The following is a 20,310-nucleotide window of genomic DNA, read 5'->3' on the forward strand; positions in this document are numbered from 1 at the left end:
TTATATAGTTTTGATTTTTGAATATGTATCCAAAAATTAAAATCAAATCAAGAAAATAGAAACAAATACTTTCAGCAAAATTAAGTAAACATACTTTTTCCTATTCTTCCTTACTAATAAGTACAACTAAAAACCCTAGACATTAAATATAAAAGAATGTGACTCCTAACAAGGGAGAAAAGAAGGCTGACCAGTTAGTGACCTCAGGGCCCAAGCATCCTCAGGGACTAACATGACAGTTAGTTCCCAGTTTCTTTGTGTGGGTTTATATGCCAGGGTTGGAGAAAATGTCAACCACAAAAAGCCAATGGAACCAGACAAAAGATACCCCAACAAATGTCTGCTCTCTCTGGCCAAAGGACAAGGAGCAGAAAACTTGAAGACAATTATCACTCTATTCCAATCAAACATCAGGGGAAAAAAACTGTGTACTCCACCCAATCCATGACAGCAAAGACCAAGAGGAGAGAAAGAATCTGGACTTCTAATCTGGAGAGAAAGGTTTCTCAACACTCCAGCCTGGTGGTGTCAGAGACCCAGTGGAAAATCTGGTAATGAGGTCATCCAGAGGAGGCCAGAAGGAAGTAGCACAATTTTTTCAAGTGCCAAAAAGGAAAGAGCATCAATCCTGAATCGTATACCCAATAATACCCAATAATACCCAATAATAATAATAATAATAATAATATCCTTCAAAAATGGAGATATCAAGACATTCTCATGTGAAAAAAAACTAACAGAATTTGTCACCAACAGGCTTATTGTAAAAGAATGGCTAAAGGAAGTTCTATAAACAAAAAGGGAATAATAAAAGAAGAAACTTTTGAAAGGAAAAAATAAAAAACAATAAGCGAAATGTAGAAAAATACTTACCTGCTCTACCCCGAATTTTCTAAATTATATTTGACAATTAATACAGAAATTATAACCCTGTGTGACATGGTTCTAAGTATATATAGTTATATTAAAATAGTTATATTATAAATGAGTGTAGGAAACTGACAAAAAGGGAAGGTTTTTATACTTCACTCAAAATGGACACTAATACACTATGATAATCTACAGATATATAATGTAGTCACTACAGCAAACCTTAAAAAGCTACATAAACAGAATATTCAGAAATATTACAGATAAATCAAGATGAAATTCTAAATAAATGGCCAAGTAACTCACAGCAAAACAGGGAAAATAACGAGAAACAAAAAACAGGAAGACCAAATAAAGCAAAAAATTAAGTGGCAGACCTAATCCCTAACTTACCAATAATTACATTAAATATAAATGGTCTAAACACAGCAATTAAAATAGAAAGACTGGCAGAGTGGCTTAGAAAACATGACTAATATGGGGCATATGGGTGGCTCAGTGGATTGAGCATCCAACTTTGGCTCAGGTCATGATCTCACAGTTCACGGCTTTGAGCTCCAAGTTAGGCTCTGTGCTGACAGCTCAGGGTCTGGACCATGCTTTGGATTCTGTATCTCCCTTTCTCTCTGCCTCTCTCCCTCTTATGTCCTGTCTCTGTCTCTATCTCTCAAAAATAAATAAACATTAAGAAAAAAAATTAATTATTAAAAAAGACATAACTAATATATGCTATATATAAGACAGCCACTTTAAATTTAAATGAGCAGCACCTGGGTGGCTCAGTCAATTAAGTGTCTGACTTCAGCTCAGGTCATGATCTCACAGGTCGTGGGTTTGAGCCCTGCATTGGGCTGTGTGCTGACAGCTCATAGCCTGAAGCCTCTTCAGATTCTGTGTCTACCTCTCTCTCTTCGCTTCCCCCTTTCATATTCTGTTTCTCTCTCTCTCAAAAATAAATAAATGTTAAAAAATTTTAATTTAAATGAAAACACTATGATCTAAATTCTTTAGGATATGGCAAAAGCAGTTCTAAGAAGGAAATACAGAGTGACACAGGCCTAACTTGAGAACAAATAAAAGCTCAGATAAACAATCTAACCTTATACCTAAACAAACTAGAAAAAGAATAATGCATAAGGTGAGAAGTGAAACAATAAAGACCAAAGCAGAAATAAATGACATAGAAACTAAACAAACAAAAAAAGATTAATTAAACCAAGAGCTGGTTCTTTGAGAAGAAAAAAAAAACTGATAAACTTTTAGCCAGATTCATGAAGAAAAAAAGAGAAAGAACCCAAATAAAGAAAATTGAAAACAAAAGAGAACAAGAGACACCACAGAAATACAGTGAATTATAAGAGACTACCACACAAAAAAAATTTATGCCAGGAAATTAGACAACCTAGAAGAAATAAGTAAATTCCCAGAAACATACAGTCTTCCAAAAGTGAATCAGGAAGAAACAGAAAATCTAAACAGATCAACCACTGGTAATAAAATTGAACTGGTAATCAAAAAACTACCAAAAAAATAAAAGTACAGGACCAGATGGATTCACAGGTGAATTCTACCATTTAAAGAAGAGCTAATACCTATTCTCCTCAAAATATTCCAAGAAGTATAAAAGGAACAAAGGCTTCCAAACACATTTTACAAGACCAGCATTACATTGATACCAAAACCAGACAAAGACACCCCCCCACACACACACACACACACACTCTACAGGCCGATATCACTGATGAACATAGATGCAAAAATCCTCAACAAAATATTAGCAAGTTGCATTCAACAATACACTAAAAGGATAATTCACCACAATCAAGTGGGATTAAATCCAAGGACACAAAGATGATTTAACATTCACAAACGTGATACACTACATTGACAAAGAATAAAAATCGTATGATCATCTCAATAGATACAAAAAAGCCTTTGACAAAATTAAATATCCACTGATGATAAAAACTCTCAGCAAAATGGGTTTAGAGGAAACGTGCCTCAACATAAAGGCCATATAAGAAAAAACAGTTCACATCATATTTGATGGTGGAAAACTGACAGCTTTTCCTCTAAGACGAGGAACAAGATAAGGATGTCCGCTTCACCACTTTTACTCAGCACAGTACAGAAGTCCTACCCATGGCAGTCAGACAAGAAAAAAAAAAAGGTATTCATATTAGAAAGAAAGAAGTTAAACCATCACTATCTGCAGATGGCATGATACTATACATAAAACCCTAAAAACTCCACCAAAAAACTACTGGAAGTAATAAATCAATTCAGTAAAGCTGCAGGATACAAAATTAATACCAAGAAATTGGTTGCATTTCTATACAATAATGAAGTAGCAGACGGAGAAATTAAGAAAACAAATCCATTTATAGTTGCACCAAAAAGAATAAAATGCCAAAAAAACTTAACCAAGGGAGGTTAAAGACCTATACTCTGAAAACTATGAAACACTGATGAAAGAAACTGAAGATGACACAAATAAACAGAAAGATATCCCATGCTCACAGACTGGAAAAATATTGTTAAAATGTTCATACTGCCCAAAGCAATCTACAGATTCAGTGCAATCTCTATCAAAATATCAACAGCATTTTTCACAGAACCAGAACAAACAATCCTATTATTTGTATGGAACCACAAAAGACCCACAAAGAGACAAAGCAACCTTGAAAAATAAGAATAAAACTGGAAGTACCACAATCTCAGATTTCAAGATATACTACAATACAAAGCTGTAGTAATCAAAACAGTATGGTACTGGCACAAAAACAGACACAAAGATCAACAGAACAGAATATAAAAAGCCCAGAAATAAACTCACACTCAAATGTGTGAGTGTGACACAAATGATCAACTAATCTATGACTAGGTAGGTAAGAATACACAATGGAGAAAAGACAGTCTCTCCAACAAATGGTGCTGGATTCTATACACAAAAGAATTAAAATGGACCACTTTCTTATAAACGAAAATAAACTGAAAATGGATTAAAGGCCTAAATGTGAGACCTGAAACTATAAAACTCCTAGAGGAAAACACAGGCAGTAATTTCTTTGACACTGGCGGTAGCAATATTTTTCTAAACATGTCTCCTAAGGCAAGGGAAACAAAATCAAAAATAAATTATTGGGACTACATTAAAATAAAAAGATTCTGCAGAGCAAAGGAAACCATCAACAAAATGGCAAGGCAACCTACTGAATGGAAGAAGATATTTGCAAATGACATACCCAATAAGGAGTTAATATCCAGAATATATAAAGAACTTATACAACTCAACACCAAACCATCAGCATCAGCATCTGATTAAAAATGGTCAGAGGATCTAAATAGACATTTTTCCAGAGAAGACATACAGATATCAAACAGTCACATGGAAAGATGCTCTAATCATCAGAGAAATGCAAATCAAAAACACATTGAGATATTACCTCACACCTGGTAGAATGTCTAGAATCAAAAAGACAATAATAAGTGCTGACAAGGATGTGGAAGAAAAGGAACCCTTGTGCACTGCTGGGAATGTAAATTGGTACAGCCACTGTGGAAAACAGTATGGAGGTCTCAAAATATTAAAAACAGAAATACCGTATGACCCAATAATTCTATCACTCAGTATTTAACCAAAGAAAATAAAACACTAATTCAAAAAGACATACACATCCCTATGTTTACTGAAGTATTATTTACAGCAGCAAAATTATGGAAGCAGCCCAAATGTCCATCAATAGATGAATGGATAAAGAAAAAGTGGTATATATGTACAACAGCATATTACTCAGCCATAAAAAAGGATGAGATCTTGCCATGTGGGGTGGAACATGAGAGTATTATGCTAAGGTAATAAGTCAGTCACAGAAAGACAAATACTTTATGATTTAACTTACATGTGGAATCTAAAACACAAACCATGTAAATATACAAAAAGCAGAATCACACCTAGAAATTAAAAATTAGACTTAGAAACCTAGAGAATTGATGGCTGCCAGTGGGAGAACAGGCTAGACGGGTGAAGGGGAGTGGCAAGTACAGGCTTCCAGTTACAGAATGAGTAAGTCATGAGAATAAGAGGTACAGTGTAAGAAATCTAGTCAGTGGTATTGCAACAGGTGGGGGAAAGATATATTATGGAGGCATACGTCAAAGGAAAGCAGTTATGCTATACCTGTATCAGATAAAGTAGAATTAAGAGCAAAGAACATTACCAGAGCAGAGAGGAACATTTGATAATGACAATTCTAAATGTATATGCACCAAACAACAGAGCCGAAGCAAACGCTGACAGAGTTGAAAGAAGAATACACAAATTCATAATTTAGTTGGAGTCATCAACACTCTTCTTTTGACAACTGACGTAACACATAGACATAAAATAAGCAACAACATAATAACCAACAGGATCTAACAGACATTTATAGACAGAGTTTCACCCAACAAAAAAGCAGAATTCCCATGCTTTTCAATTGCCCATGACACCTGGGCCATATACTGGGCCATAAAACAAAATTCAACAAGTTTAAAAGAATTAAAATCGTACAAAGTATATTCTCTGACCACATAGAATCAAGCTATAAATCAATTGACATAAAAATAACAGAAAAGTCTCCCAACACTTCTAAGGAATCCATGAGTCAAAAAGATGTCTCAAAAGAAATCAAAATATACACTGAACTGAATGAAAATGGAAATAAAACATCTCAAAATCTGTGATACACAGCTAACGCAGTGCTGTGGGAGGGATTTTACAGCAACAAATACATATATTAGGGGCGCCTTGGTGGCTCAAATTGTTGGCTACCAACTTCCACTCAGGTCATCATCTCACGGTTTGTGAATTCGAGCCCCATGTCAGGCTCTGTGCTGACAGCTCAGAGCCTGAACCCTGCTTTGGATTCTATGTCTCCCTCTCTCTCTGCCCCTCCCCTGCTCACACTCTGTCTCTCTCTCTCAATAATAAATAAACATTTAAAAAAATTTAATGCATATATTAGAAAAGAGGAAAAATCTCAAACCAACAATCTTAAATTCTCATCCTCAAGAAGCTAAAACAAGCAGCATAAAACAAACCCAAAGCAAGCAGAAGGACATAATAAACACAACAGCAGAAATCAGACATTGAAAACAAAAACAACAGAGAAAATTAAGGAAACAAAGAACTGTTTCTTTGAAAAGATCAATACAATTGACAGACCTTTAGCAGACTGACAAAGAATAAAAAAGATACAAATTAGCAATGTTAGGAATGAAGTAAGGGGTATCACTACAGACCATGCAAACATCAAAAGTATAATTAGGAAATACTACAAAAACTCTACACATATAAATTTGACAACTTAGAATGAAATGAACCAATTCCTTTAAAAAATGAACTACTCTAATTTACTCATTAGTAATAATTTGAAGAACCTCTTAACTATTAAGGAAATTGAATTAGTAATTTAAAACTCCCAAGAAGAAAATCTCTAGACCTAGATGGTTGCACTAGAGAGTTCACCAAATGTTAAAAGAAAAATTCACATCATTTCTAAACACTTTATTTCAGAAAAAAGAGAGGAAAACTTTTCAATTCATTGTATGAACCTTTATTACCCTGATACCAAAACCAAAGAGAAAACAAAAAAGAAAACTACAGACCAACACCCATCATAAATATAGACATAAAAATCCTTACAAAGCTATTAGCAAATAAAATTCAGTAATACATAATAAAAAGAATTACACATATCTGATAAAGGATTATTATCCAAAATGTGCAAAAAACTTTTTTAAATTTTTAAAAAATTTATGTTTATTAATTTTTGAGAGTGAGAGACACAGAGAGCAAGCAGGAGAGGTGCAGAGAAAGAGGGAGACACAGAATCCGAAGCAGGCTCCAGGCTCTGAGCTGTCAGCACAGAGCCCGACGCGGGGCTTGAACTCACGGACTGTGAGATCATGACCTAAGCCGAAGTCAGATGCCCAACTGACTAAGCCACCCAGGTGCCCCCAAAATACACAAAGAACTCTTAAAACTCTGATTTAAAAGTGGGCCAAAGATCTTAACAGACAACTCACCAAAGATGATATGCAGATGGCAAATAAGCATGCCGAAGATACTCCACATAGAGTATCCCACATCATATGTCCACCCACATGATATGTCATCATAGAAACACAAATTAAAACAATGCGAGATGCCACTACACATTCATTAGAATGACCAAAATATGGGGGCGCCTGGGTGGCGCAGTCGGTTGGGCGTCCGACTTCAGCCAGGTCACGATCTCGCGGTCCGTGAGTTCGAGCCCCGCGTCGGGCTCTGGGCTGATGGCTCAGAGCCTGGAGCCTGTTTCCGATTCTGTGTTTCCCTCTCTCTCTGCCCCTCCCCCGTTCATGCTCTGTCTCTCTCTGTCCCAAAAATAAATAAACGTTGAAAAAAAAAAAAAATTTAGAATGACCAAAATATGGAACCCTGACAACGTAAAATGCTGGCAAAGATGCAGAGCAATAAGAAATCTCATACACTGCTGGTGGGAAGACAGCCTGTCAGTTTCTTAGGAAACTAAACATACTCTTACCATAGAATCTGGCAATAGTGCTCCCTCCTTGGTATTTACCCAAAGGAGGTCAAAAAACATCCACACAAAAACCCACATATGGGTATTTTCAACAGATTTATTTGTAACTGCCAAAACTTAGAAGGAACCAAGATATCCTTCAGTAGGTGAATAAATAAAATGGAATACATCCATACAATGGAATATTATTCAGCACTAAAAAAAAAAAAAAAAAACAAGCTATCAAGACATGAAAAGACATGAAGGAACCTTAAAATGCATATGACTAAGTGAAAAAGACCAATCTAAAAAGGCTACTGTAGGATTCCAATTATATGACATTATGGTAAAGGCAAAACTATGGAGATAATAAAAAGATCAGTGATTGCCAGGGACATGTGGGAAGAAATAAAGAGGCAGAGCAGAAGGGATTTTTAGGGCAGTGATATTATGATGGATATAGGTCTTTATACATTTGTCCAAATAGGATGTACAATACCAAGATTGAGCCATAAGGTAAACTATAGTCAAGGTGATTATGATGTGTCAATGGAGGTTCACTTTTGGTAAAAAATGTACTGCTCTGATGAGTGATACTGATAGTAGAGTAGGGGAGGCTGCACATGTGTGGCAGCAAAATATGTGAGAAATCTCTGTACCTCCAACTCAATTTTTCTGTAAACCTAAAACTGCTCTAAGAAAGTCCTAAAAAAAAAAAAAAAAAGATAAAATGTATTTCACCGAAGAGGATACACAAAAGGCAAATAAGCACATGAATGTTAATAGGTAAATACAGATTAAAATCAAAATGAACTATCAGTACACACCTATCAGAATGGCTGAAATAAAAGTGAAATAAAAAGAGCAACACCACCAAATGCTGACAAGAATGTGGCGAAGAAACTGGATCACTCATACATTGTGGGTGGGAATATAAAATGGGGCAATCTCTATGGAAAATGGTTTAGCAGCTTCTTAAAAAACTAAACATGCAACTACCATACAACCCAGCAGTTGCACTCCTGGGCATTTATCCCAGAGAAATGAAGACTTCTGCTCAAACAGAAAACTGTACACGTTTGTTTATGTCAGCTTTATTTATAACTACAAACTAGCAACACAAAATGCCTTTCAATGTGTGAATGATTAAACTATGGTACATGTATGCCATGGAATACTACTCAGCAGTACAAAGGAACAAATTACTGATACACTCAACAGCGTGGATGAATCTTCAGAGATAATGCTGAGTGAAGAAAAGCCAATCCCAAAAGGTTACATACTGTATGATTTCATTTATAAAACCTTCTGGAAATGACAAAATTATAGAAACGGAGAACAGATTAGTGATTGCCAGAGATTAATGAGGGGCTGGGGCAAGAGGGAAAGTATGTCTATAAAAGGGCAACACCAGGGGCGCCTGGGTGGCTCAGTCAATTAAGCATCCGACTTTGGCGCAGGCCATGATCTCATAGTTTGTGAGTTTGAGCCCTGCATCATCGGGCTCTGTGCTGACAGCTCGAAGCCTGGAGCCTGCTTCAGATTTTGTGTCTCCCCCTCTCTCTAATCCTCCCCTGATCACCCTCTGTCTCTCTCTCTCTTGAAAATAAACATTAATTAAAGGGCAGCACGAGGTGTCTTGCAATGATGGAAATATTATTTTGGCTGTATCAATTTCAATTTCCTGGTTGTGACACCATAGTACAGTTTTGCAAGATGCTACCACTGGGAAACTGGGTAAGGATATACCAGATCTCTGTATTATTTCTCACAACTGCATGTAAAGCTATAAATTATTTCTAAATAAAAAGTTCAATTTAAAAAAAATTAAAATGTGAACATGAAATTGATTAGAATCAGAAATCAATGAACTTGATAACACAGAAAAAAAAATTAACTCAAGAAACTTTTGAACAGAGTGCTCTGACTATACATTGTTCCTAGGATATAGCCTAAAGACCAAAACATGCAAAGATTCTTGAACTTTATTCATCAGTTTGTTGTTGGTAGTGGTACTAATGTACTAATCCCTACACTATCCTGTGTGTAGCTGAGAATAAAGGAAATGAGTAAATATTATGATGTATTGGAAACCAGGATTTTTACTCAGAGAGAAGCAAGGTACAAATATGTATTGGGGAAAGGTGATGGGAATGGGCATGGGCGGACACACACAGACGGATGGATGGATGGATGGATGGATGGACGGACACACACACACACACACACACACACACACACACACACACCCTATCCACTGAACGGGCCTAAATGCAGTAACATCTCAGGAGAAATAAGCACACCAAAAGCCCAGATAATGGTTTCCATGCCATTCATCACTAAAAGGAATCTGGAATCCTTAGAAAAACAATGCATTTCTGGTCTGAGGCACAGAAATTACTAGGTAAGCCTGGAACAATTTGTTTCAGAAAATAGGGAAGTACTCAAAAAACTGACAGGAACATGTCAAAAGGACACAGAAGCCAGCTTGAAGGGGCTCTCACTGACCAAATTTAAGTTTGAACATCAAGAGTTATGATGTTTACTTATAACAAATAAAAGAGAACCAAGTAATCTATAGTAATACTTAAAAAAGATGATGCAGGTAGAAAAGAAAACCCTCTTCTTTTTTTTTTTTTAAAAAGGTGTATTTATGTATTTTGAGAGACAGAACAGCACATGCGCACAAAGAGGGGAGAGGGGGAGGGAGAGGGAATGAATGAATGAGAATCTCAAGCAGGCTCAGTGCTGTCAGGGCAGAGTACCACATGAGGGCTTGATATCACAAACTGTGAGATCATGACCTGAGCGAAAAATTAAGAGTCGGACACTTAACCAACTGAGCCACCCAGGTGCCCCCCCAACCTCTTTTTTATAAAACAATTCCATCAATGGTAGAAAGAATGGCAGAATTAGAAAATCACTGTTATGCAACCACCAATGTAATAAGTGATCCACTTAAGACTCCTCAGTCAATACTAAAATCACTAGGATAAAGTCTGTTAGAGAACAGAATATTCATTGTCAAAGTATCCCACAGATAGTATGCTAAAAACAAAAGGAATAAAAAAGGTTTTTAAAAAGAAAAACAATAAAGGGGAAATGTATCTTTATAAAAGACTTGTCAGTTACCACCTTAGCATTAGCAGTAGTGGAACACCTCAACATTCTATGTCTTCTCACGTGATAGGATACAATATCACCTCTGTAATAACTCAATGAAAATGTTAACCTAAATCTAATCATGATTAAACAATTAGGCAAACTTAAAATATGGGAAATGCTACAGGCAGTTAACTTGGATTGTTCAAAATTTCAATGTCATCCCCCCAAAAGTGTGATTATTCTAGAATGATTAAAAGAAACTAAAACGAGGGGCGCCTGGGTGGCGCAGTCGGTTAAGCGTCCGACTTCAGCCAGGTCACGATCTCGCGGTCCGTGAGTTCGAGCCCCGCGTCGGGCTCTGGGCTGATGGCTCGGAGCCTGGAGCCTGTTTCCGATTCTGTGTCTCTCTCTCTGCCCCTCCCCCGTTCATGCTCTGTCTCTCTCTGTCCCAAAAATAAATAAACGTAAAAAACAAAAAACATTTAAAAAAAAAAAAAGAAACTAAAACGATATAATAATGAAATCCAATGTATGAATCTTGATTGGACCCTGAATTTTTTAAAAAGTCAGCTATAAAAGTCATTTTTTGACAATTAAGGAAACTGTATATCAGATAGCACTGCTGAGTTCGTGTTAATTATCTTAGATGTGACTAGTATTGTAATTATATAGGAAAATGTCCTCATTCTTAAGAAAGGCATGCTGAAAATACCAAATCATTACACTCTCAGTGTTTCTATTTCACTAAAGTCTGTTGTAATGAGATACAGAGGAAGAAATACACATCTGTATCACACCAAAATAATCTAGTTTTATAAGCACTAGGCAAGTTTAAAGAATTTGTCCTGAAAGGACTGTTTTAGGGCATTGTGCAGACACAGCTGGAGGGATTTATTATATATTGTTGGCACTCCGGTACTGAACGTTTTTGGCAGTGTGCTTACAGAATATTGTTAACTATCAGAAAATTGAAGAACCAACAATTATAACAGGAGAAACACAGAATGAAAATTCTGTCAACCTAAGTAAAGTAATTTGCAAAGACTACAATTAAGTGTCCTTTGTCCAACATTCTAGCAGCCAGGACTACTGTATCAACTAGTACTTTGACCATTTTTCCATATAAAATCAGCATTCCAAATGATGGCCAAGTATGACCACAGGATCCTAACAAAGCTTCTAAATTATTAAAATTAAACATGTTCATTTCACTTTAATACAATGTAACTTTTATAATATTCTGATCCTTTGAAACCTTCTGACCCTTATTTGCTATATATGAAAGCTATTAACTGGTATATCTAATAAACCAGAACTATCCATTGCTTAAACAATGGTGGAAAACAGGATGTAGGAGGGGCATGGGAGTTGGAGCACATTGTCAGATTTCATGACAAGAAGTAGATAATCATCACATAGTAACTATTAAAAAACAGACCTTCCAATGGAGGGTAACAAAAAACTGATTAATTTCTAAATATATTTTTCACAATGTATATACTACCTTTGCTGTTTTGAGTGTTTAACTGAACAAATGAGTATGGTCACAAAGTGAATTTCAGATTAAACATTAAACATTTGTGGAAGGGAGAAGGAGCTGGAGACTGGCAGTCATTACACCATGAAACTGGTGCTATTATTATCTCTATATTAAAAGTAAGGAAACTGAAAGAGGTTAACTTCCCTCAAACCATATAACTGGTCAAGTGGGCAGATCCAGCATTCAAACACCAAGTCCAAGCCAGAGCCTGCCCTCAGGATGATTATACTAGCTGGTATTTCTATATATTGTTTGTTTGGTTTTCTTGAGGAGGGGCTCAAGTCACTTCTACTAAATACTTGCACTAAGTACTTTGCGTGTGTCACTTAATCCTCACAACCACCCTGTGAAATAGGAACCTCTATTCCTGTTTTCCAGAGGGAACATTAAGACTGACTGAGAGAGGTTGACTAACCCGTCCAAGGTCACACTGCCAATAAATGGAGGAACCATGATTCCAATTAAGGTGTATCAGACTCCATGGCCCTTGTCCCTTCTAGGATTACACTGTGCCTTCCTCATTTTATGTATAAACCATTCTTTATTTTTCAAGAAAGCAAATCTTCTACTAGACAACTTTTGATTGTTAAACATATGTTACTACTATTGTTTGGAATAAATAACATTTCTCTATAATATTCTTTTAATAAATGAAATTCTACAGTATGAGAGAATAAACCTAAACAAAATGGGGGTCTTGGAATGTAGGAAATTACCACAGAAATATCCTCAAAAGCTATCCAGTTCAAATCCCTAAATGCAACAGGCTTGGAAGCCAGCAATAATTAATGGTATGCATGCAAATCTAACAACAACCAAAAGGGTTTGCACCACTTAGGGATCAGCTGAGGATATGAGGTGACTGAAGATTCATATTATACAATACACTGTTAAGTAGTTTTTAAAAGCACAGTTTTTATAGTGTTTGCAACCACTCTGAAAATGCTCATATTGCATACAATTGCCCTTCTTTTAAAATCAGAAACCGTTCTTATTTTATTTTATTTACTGAATTCCTGCTTATTCCAGAAAGAATTTAAAACAGAAGGTCATCCTCACTGTACCCTGAGTGGAACCAAGTGCCCCCGAGCCCTGGTTGGCATTTGGTTTGTAAGATTCTGATGTACATTTGCCATATACAGCCCAAGCGACTACAGGTAACCTTCAGCAAGTTTCCTAATCTAAAAAATGACGGTAGTAGCAATACCTACCTCAGAAGGTTGTTCTAAGGTTTAAGTGAGGTGACACATGCAAAAAGATGATGCCTGCAAATATAAAGATTGCATGCAAAAAGAGATGCCTGCCATAAGCACCGTTATTGTTATTGTTGATGTGTGTTATGATTGAAGCACCATGTGGATGGAAAAACACCCATCAGTTTTCTCTTTCTTTGAAAGGCTTTGAGGAATCTCACTCAGAACTTCATGTCACACTTGTCTTCTTAACTCCATATCCTCTTCCTTCAGCCACTAGACATGATAAGAAGCCTCATTCTTAGGGGGAAAAAAAAAGCTTCCACTGACTCCTTCATCCAATAAAACTACCACTCCATTTTTTTTTTTTTGATAGTTTTCACCATCAAACTTCTTAAATATATTTTTCTGTAGCAACTGCTATTGATATGATTGAGATGCCCCTTAGGAAAACCAGCAGGCATTACCCTGGCTAAGTCAGAACTTGATTTTGTGGGTTTACCGTAAGTTGTGTAGAAGCAGGAAACCAAAACAAATACAATGACACAAAAACCACAATGCTAATACACTACCTAGTGGAGACAAGTATATTTGCTAAAAGGTCCTAAGAGTTCAATTCTCTAATCAGCTCCTCTCTCTACAGAAAATCTATAAATAGGAAACCAACTTATAGCCAAATATTTGTAGGACAGTCCAATCATACAGACCAGATATTTAAGTTCTAGGCAGTGTTATCACCTTCTCTGAACGGTTCTGAAAAAAAACACTTCCAAATTCTGCCTCTCCAATACCCATTTTTCTATATTTCCATGCTGCCCATCCACCTTCTGCTGCGACAGTCTTTCTTTAGATATGTTAATACCATCTATTAGACTACATCAAGTCCCACTCTTCCTGCTTTCAATCTGAAAAAGACAGACATCTTTTAAGATGTCTTCTGCAAAAAACTGAACTAATCTATTATGTGATTTTATTAAGCCAACTCTGAGTTCTGCTGGTGGCACCAACATCATACCACGTACACTACCCACCCACCCCTGTCACCTTCTAATCACTTTTTCTTCCTTAACTCTTAACTTAGATGTCATTCCCCATCACATCTCATGACCTCTTTACAGTTCTCATTCTTCTGTATTTCATTTTTGCAAGTGTTACAATTTTCCACTCATTTCTTAACAATTTTTCCCATCACTGGCTTTGGTGGAGCCAAAAACTGTTGATTTTGTGCATTAATTTTAAATTACTCTGTAGAACCTATGGTGGTTAAGAGTCTCGGTCCTAGAATCAGACAGGCCTGGATCCAAATCCAGGCTCTACTTTTACTAGCTTAACTTCCCTAAGCCTCCTTCCTCAATTGTAGAATGGACATAATAACATAATTGTCTATTTAGTGCTTAGCATAATAAGCTTACTCTGGTACAAAGTAATCACTCAATAAATATTAACTGTAATTTCTGTGTCCTAATTCTCAGCTCCTGTCATTCTATTCTTTTCTTTCTAGTTTGAAGAATTTACTGTCTCAAATAGCTTTGACTAATACTGCAATTAAATATATTCTTTTTTTTTTAAATGTTTATTTATTTTTGAAGGAGAGAGAGACAGAGTGTGAGCAGGGAAGGGGCAGAGCGAGAGGGAGACACAGAATCCAAAGCAGGCTCCAGGCTCTGAGCTGTCATGTCAGCACAGAAGCCTGACACAGGGCTCGAACCCAGGAGCTGTGAGATCATGACCTGAGCTGAAGTCAGATGCCTAACTGAGCCACCCAGGTGCCCCTGCAATTAAATATATTTTTGAAGTTACTGTTGTGAGACTAAACCCTTTACCCTCTTCTTCAGCAATAAAGAAAATCACTATTTGTATATTTTGCCAATTTCTAAGAAATAAGCTGCCGAAAACTGATTTAATCTTCATACTTTCTTTTTTTAAAGATTTTATTTTTTTTTTTAATTTTTTTTCCAACGTTTATTTATTTTTGGGACAGAGAGAGACAGAGCATGAACGGGGGAGGGGCAGAGAGAGAGGGAGACACAGAATCGGAAACAGGCTCCAGGCTCCGAGCCATCAGCCCAGAGCCCGACGTGGGGCTCGAACTCACGGACCGCGAGATCGTGACCTGGCTGAAGCAGGACGCTTAACCGACTGCGCCACCCAGGCGCCCCCCATACTGTTTCTTAAAACACTCATTTCCCTCTGCTTCTGCAATAAAATATGCAAAAAAATAGCTTTCCATATTTTTCTTCCCTCCCGGACTCTGCTGCAAGCTGATCCTCCTGTACCCAGATATTAGTGTTCTAAATATTAGCATTCTAAAGGGAAAACCTAAAGATTTTCATTTCTCATACCATAGTCCCTCCCTTGGTGATCTTCTGGCTTCACCATGGCCACAACTGTAATCTAAAAATAAGTAAATGACTTCTACTTTATCTCTAGTGAAGACCTCTCCTCTAAGTTCTAGATCCCTGCATCCATTTTGCCTACTCACATTATTACTATGTGATGACAAGGCAGCTTAAACTCAATAGATCCAAAACTGAATTCCTGGTCTCCCAGGATTCATGATTCAAAACTGGATTCACAATCCATGCTCAGCCAAACCCTAGCTCTTCTTTAATATTTTCTTTTTGTTAGTGAATGAATGGCACTACCATCCATCCTATATGCATGAGGCGGAAGTCTAGAAGTTATCCTTTATAACTTTTCTCTTCCTCTTATCTCCAAATTAATAATCTATTCCAATCCATTTATGGATATTATTGAATGAATTTCTATTTTACAATAATAACAAAATAATCTCCCTTGCTAGTTTCATTCCTCTACTGCCCATATCACTGCTATCATGTTAAGGTCTCTATCAACTGAAATCTCAGACTACCCACCTTCCCTGTTCATTTCAACAATCTAATTTGTTATGCCTTCTACATGTTCTACCTATTCTCGCCAAAAAATCTACTTTTTATCTGCATGTGATTTATTCTTTCCCATTCCTCTTCCCTAGCCAAGCTATGTCTTTTTTTTCCTCTCAAAACTCCTCTTGGAATCCTTCACTCAGTAATTCCATCCAATATCGCTCTTTACTGGGGGAAGAAAAAAAGTTACACATTCAGGGCCATAGTTTCTTCAACTAAATAACCTATTTTTGATAGTGACACCTACAGTACGTACCATAGTTTTCCTCCCAGACATGATTCTCAAACTCTGCCATTATCCAAAAGCGATTTCCTTTAATAATACATCAAGTACCACATCTATGAATATATACATGTTTTATATGTCTTTTATGAACATGTATATATTTTTAGTCTTTTCTATTTCCTAAGGTTATGAATTTCACAAGTTTAACACGAACCATATATAACTGAACTTTCTTCATTTGTTCTGAAATTCCTCTCTCAAATATCAAAGTGGTCCTCTCATTTTACCATTTTCTGATTTGGTGAACAAGTTGATAGTTTTCTCACCCTTACCATTTATGATTTTATTTAAAAAAATTTTTTATGTTTATTTATTTTTGAGAGACAGAGTGCAAGCAGGGAAGGGGCAGAGAGAGAGGGAGACACAGAATTCTGAGCTGTCAGCTCAGAGCCTAACGCAGGCCCGAACCCATGAACCATGAGATCATAACCTGAGCTGAAGTCGGACACTTAACCGACTGAGCCACCCAAATGTCCCTCATTTGTGATTTTAAAGGAATACAAAAATAAATATAGTATTAATCATGTCTTTATACTCTGCTTAAATGGCACGGTCCAGCTGTATTCATATTTATATCCCTAACTTCCATAATAATGTCTCACAAAGAAAAAAGTGCTCAATATACATTAAACAGAATTTAAAAATTCGGCTTAGGACTGATGCTGTAATGTCTGTGAGTGCGAAAAAGAAAGTAGAACTTCTCAAATGTGTGAGCTCTGCATCTTTTCAAGAAAAATGATATTTGGACTAAAAAAGGGATAGAAAGAATTGATTCCCAGTACAGGACAGAAGACTGTAACAAAGCACCTTGCTGCTGCTCTCAATGAAATGAAGCTTCTTGTGAATGTGATCACTGAATTGCTGCCAGTGGAGGAAGCATGGATACCCGGAGGGTTGCCAAAGACTGGAAACAAGCAAATAAATGTAGATCTGATTTTTAAAGAAAAGAACTGACGATAGTCCAGTAGATTCGACATCAATCCTTTCCTAATTCAGATATTTTATTTAAAAAATAGCTTCTAATCCCTAAGAAAAGAAAATGGTAAGCATTTGTGGAGCCAAACTAAATAACCAGACTAATCAAATTTCCTTTCTTGTTTAGAGAGTGTGTTTATAGATAGATCATGTATTAAAAAGAAGCAATATAAATAGTATCAGATATCAACAAGGTAGGATTTCAACAAGGTATATGACCAGGCTCTCATTATACCACATGGATAAGATAAATACAATACTAAGTGGCTAGCTAATTATCTGAATGGCCATAACAATGAGTGCTTCTTAATGAACTGCCATCAACTTAAAGGTCAGTCCTACCTGTGAGCTTCAGGATTCTTGTATGTGGCCTTCTCCCATTCAACAATTTTATCGATAATTTGAATGAAGATGCAAAAGGTTACTATACTACTGTTGGCATCCCATATATGACTCACATGAAACTAGGGGGCTCAAATATGGACTAAGAAAGAGCTGGGATCTGAAAAAACAACAATAAGCCAGATAAATGGATAACTCTAATGAAGATGAAATTTAATGGGGAAAAACATCTAAGGTATCAGAGTCCAAAGAAATCCATATATAACTGTGCAATGGGCAAGCATCATGACTTAACTGCCATGTACGTAAAACAAACAAAAAAGGGACTTAATGTCTTTAGTCGACAGCAATCTTAGTTCAATCTGACAGCAGCAAGCTCAATATGATGAGGATATGAGAAAAGCTAATGTGCTGCTAAATGCAGCAGTAGCAGTATCTCACACATGGGAGACAGCAGTCCTGCTCGACTCAAATCACAATTGGGATATTACGTACCCTTCTAAGGGTCACAGTCTTCAAAGGATCATAACCATACTGGCACAAATTCAGAAAAGAATAACCAGGATGCTCTGGAGCCTGGATACTATTCCACACAAGGAGAGGCAGAAGGGACTAGAGATTTATAAACAGGACAAAACAATGCCCGAGAGGAAAACGATGGCTACTTTCATTCAGTCACTCAACGAACATGAATTTCAAATCTATTTCAGGCCAGACATTGTGACAATGGCTGGGAATACAGAGAGAAGACAGTCTATGTCCGTGGAATATTCATATGTATATCTGAAGGGCTGGGAAAAAAATGATCTAAAAAAGGATTAGACTGTTCTACATGATTTCATAAGGTAGAAATAAGACCCGTGGAAAGAAGTTAGAAAGTAACTGATTTTAGCTCCATATGAGAGTATTTTTAAGAATCAAAGCTACCTGAGAGGACTGCAAGGTTCCTATCAGGAATGTTGGTACTTAGTGGAGAGACTGCTGAAATAAGACAGGCACTGACCTGACCGTCTTTAATGTTCCTCATATTCTGTACTATGATTCTATACCTCCCTAGAAAATGGACTCTCACCAGATTCATCGTACTTGTGCACTTCAGCATCACAGGTTTCTTACAGTTGCTACTTCCAACTTTGTATCCTGTCCCCCACTGAAATGATGCTTTATAATGAGGAATGGATCTGAGAGCAATAGGAATAATGAAATATAGGAAGAACCTGACCCTTCAAGAGACAACACAAAAAAATCAATACTGTTCAATGTAAAGAAAAGGCAGGAATTCTCCTATTCTTCAAATCATAAATTCAATTTAAAATATCCCCCTGTGTTCAATTAACGTAAACAAGGACTTGTCAATGTACTGCATCTCTTGTTGGGAGCCATTTTTTCCTAACCAACAAGGAAAAAACAATTTTAACTTAAGATCACTTCCAGAATGTGTGTCCTGAATAAACACTCCAAAAACCTCTATTATAAGGGTATGTTGAAACTTAAGTTTATAACATATTTCTTGAAATGATGATTTATTGAATACAGCAGGCCTAATATCGTGAACTAATCAAATTGTGGAATTCTGATTAAATGGCTACTTAAGTTTAATACGTTTTAAAAATCACAGGCAGGATAACCACAGAGAAAAGGTCTACACCAGTTAGCTCTGGCTTTTGTAAATTGGTTTGAGATTATTAAAGCTTACTTTCATTTATTTTATTTCGTAATTTTAAAAGTCTCATATATTGGCTCTATACGCTACAACTAGGTATTGAAGGAGTTCACCCTTCCAAACTGTTAATATTAACTTCTCGGAAGCTTTCTCTTACACTTCAGTGTTTTCTCAATTTGGGTACAATAAATGGGCCACAATTCGATTTCCAAGGGCTCTTTCTTTTAACGAGCAGCCTGAAAAAACAAAAGTGAGAAAGAAAGGGGAGCATTTCCACTAGCCCTGAAAAAAAGGCTTCCCCTCTGGCTGTCAACTCTGACGGCGCTCTACCATTTCTCAACACAGTGCCTGGTCATTTCAGATAAAAAAGAGAGGGAAAAAAAAAAAAAAACCTCCAGTTTTCCTGGGACGGGGAGATCCCCTTTTGTAGAAGTGGCTAAAGCTAAGCTCCCCGCGGGATTTCATCTCGTTGCCAAGGCAGCGCCAACCGAGGCGTCCGGAGCCTCGGGCAGCTCCCGCCTGCCCGCCGGGCGCCCAGGGTGGCTCCAGCTAGCAGCTGGATAGCCCCCGCCGAGCCGAGACCCGCGACCGCAGAGTGGCAACCGCGACCCGGGACACCGAGCGCCCTGGGACGGCGGCGGAAGGAGGGGAGACGCGGCTCGACTTACAGTGACACCATCCTAGGTGACAGCACCAGTGCAGCTTGAAGCACTTGCCATGGCTGTGCGTGGCACAGATGGAGAGCCCGTCGCACGGTTGGAAGTCGGGTCTTCGGGCAGCGCAACTCCGCGCCAGGGCCTGAGCCTCGTCCACTTTCTCGCTCTTCCAACCCCGCTCGGACGCCGACGCCGACGCCGCACTCATTTCCGCTCCCTCCGC

The 20,310-nt window shown here is 37.3% G+C and overlaps 1 protein-coding gene across 1 annotated transcript in view; it reads right to left on the reverse strand.

Annotated features, from left to right (window-relative positions):
• The window catches only part of CUNH3orf70 (chromosome unknown C3orf70 homolog), a 91,177-nt gene extending 70,873 nt beyond the window's left edge, over window positions 1–20,304 (reverse strand). Inside the window, exon 1 of the mRNA XM_040480990.1 lies at window positions 20,100–20,304. Within this exon, the coding sequence (XP_040336924.1) occupies window positions 20,100–20,295 (196 nt within the window). The 5' untranslated portion in view covers window positions 20,296–20,304. The remainder of the gene's footprint in view (window positions 1–20,099) is intronic.
• Between the last annotated feature and the right edge of the window lie 6 nt (window positions 20,305–20,310).

The sequence above is a fragment of the Herpailurus yagouaroundi genome, unplaced genomic scaffold (assembly GCF_014898765.1).
Source record: "Herpailurus yagouaroundi ecotype Mexico unplaced genomic scaffold, PumYag 159, whole genome shotgun sequence".
NCBI lineage: Eukaryota > Metazoa > Chordata > Mammalia > Carnivora > Felidae > Herpailurus > Herpailurus yagouaroundi.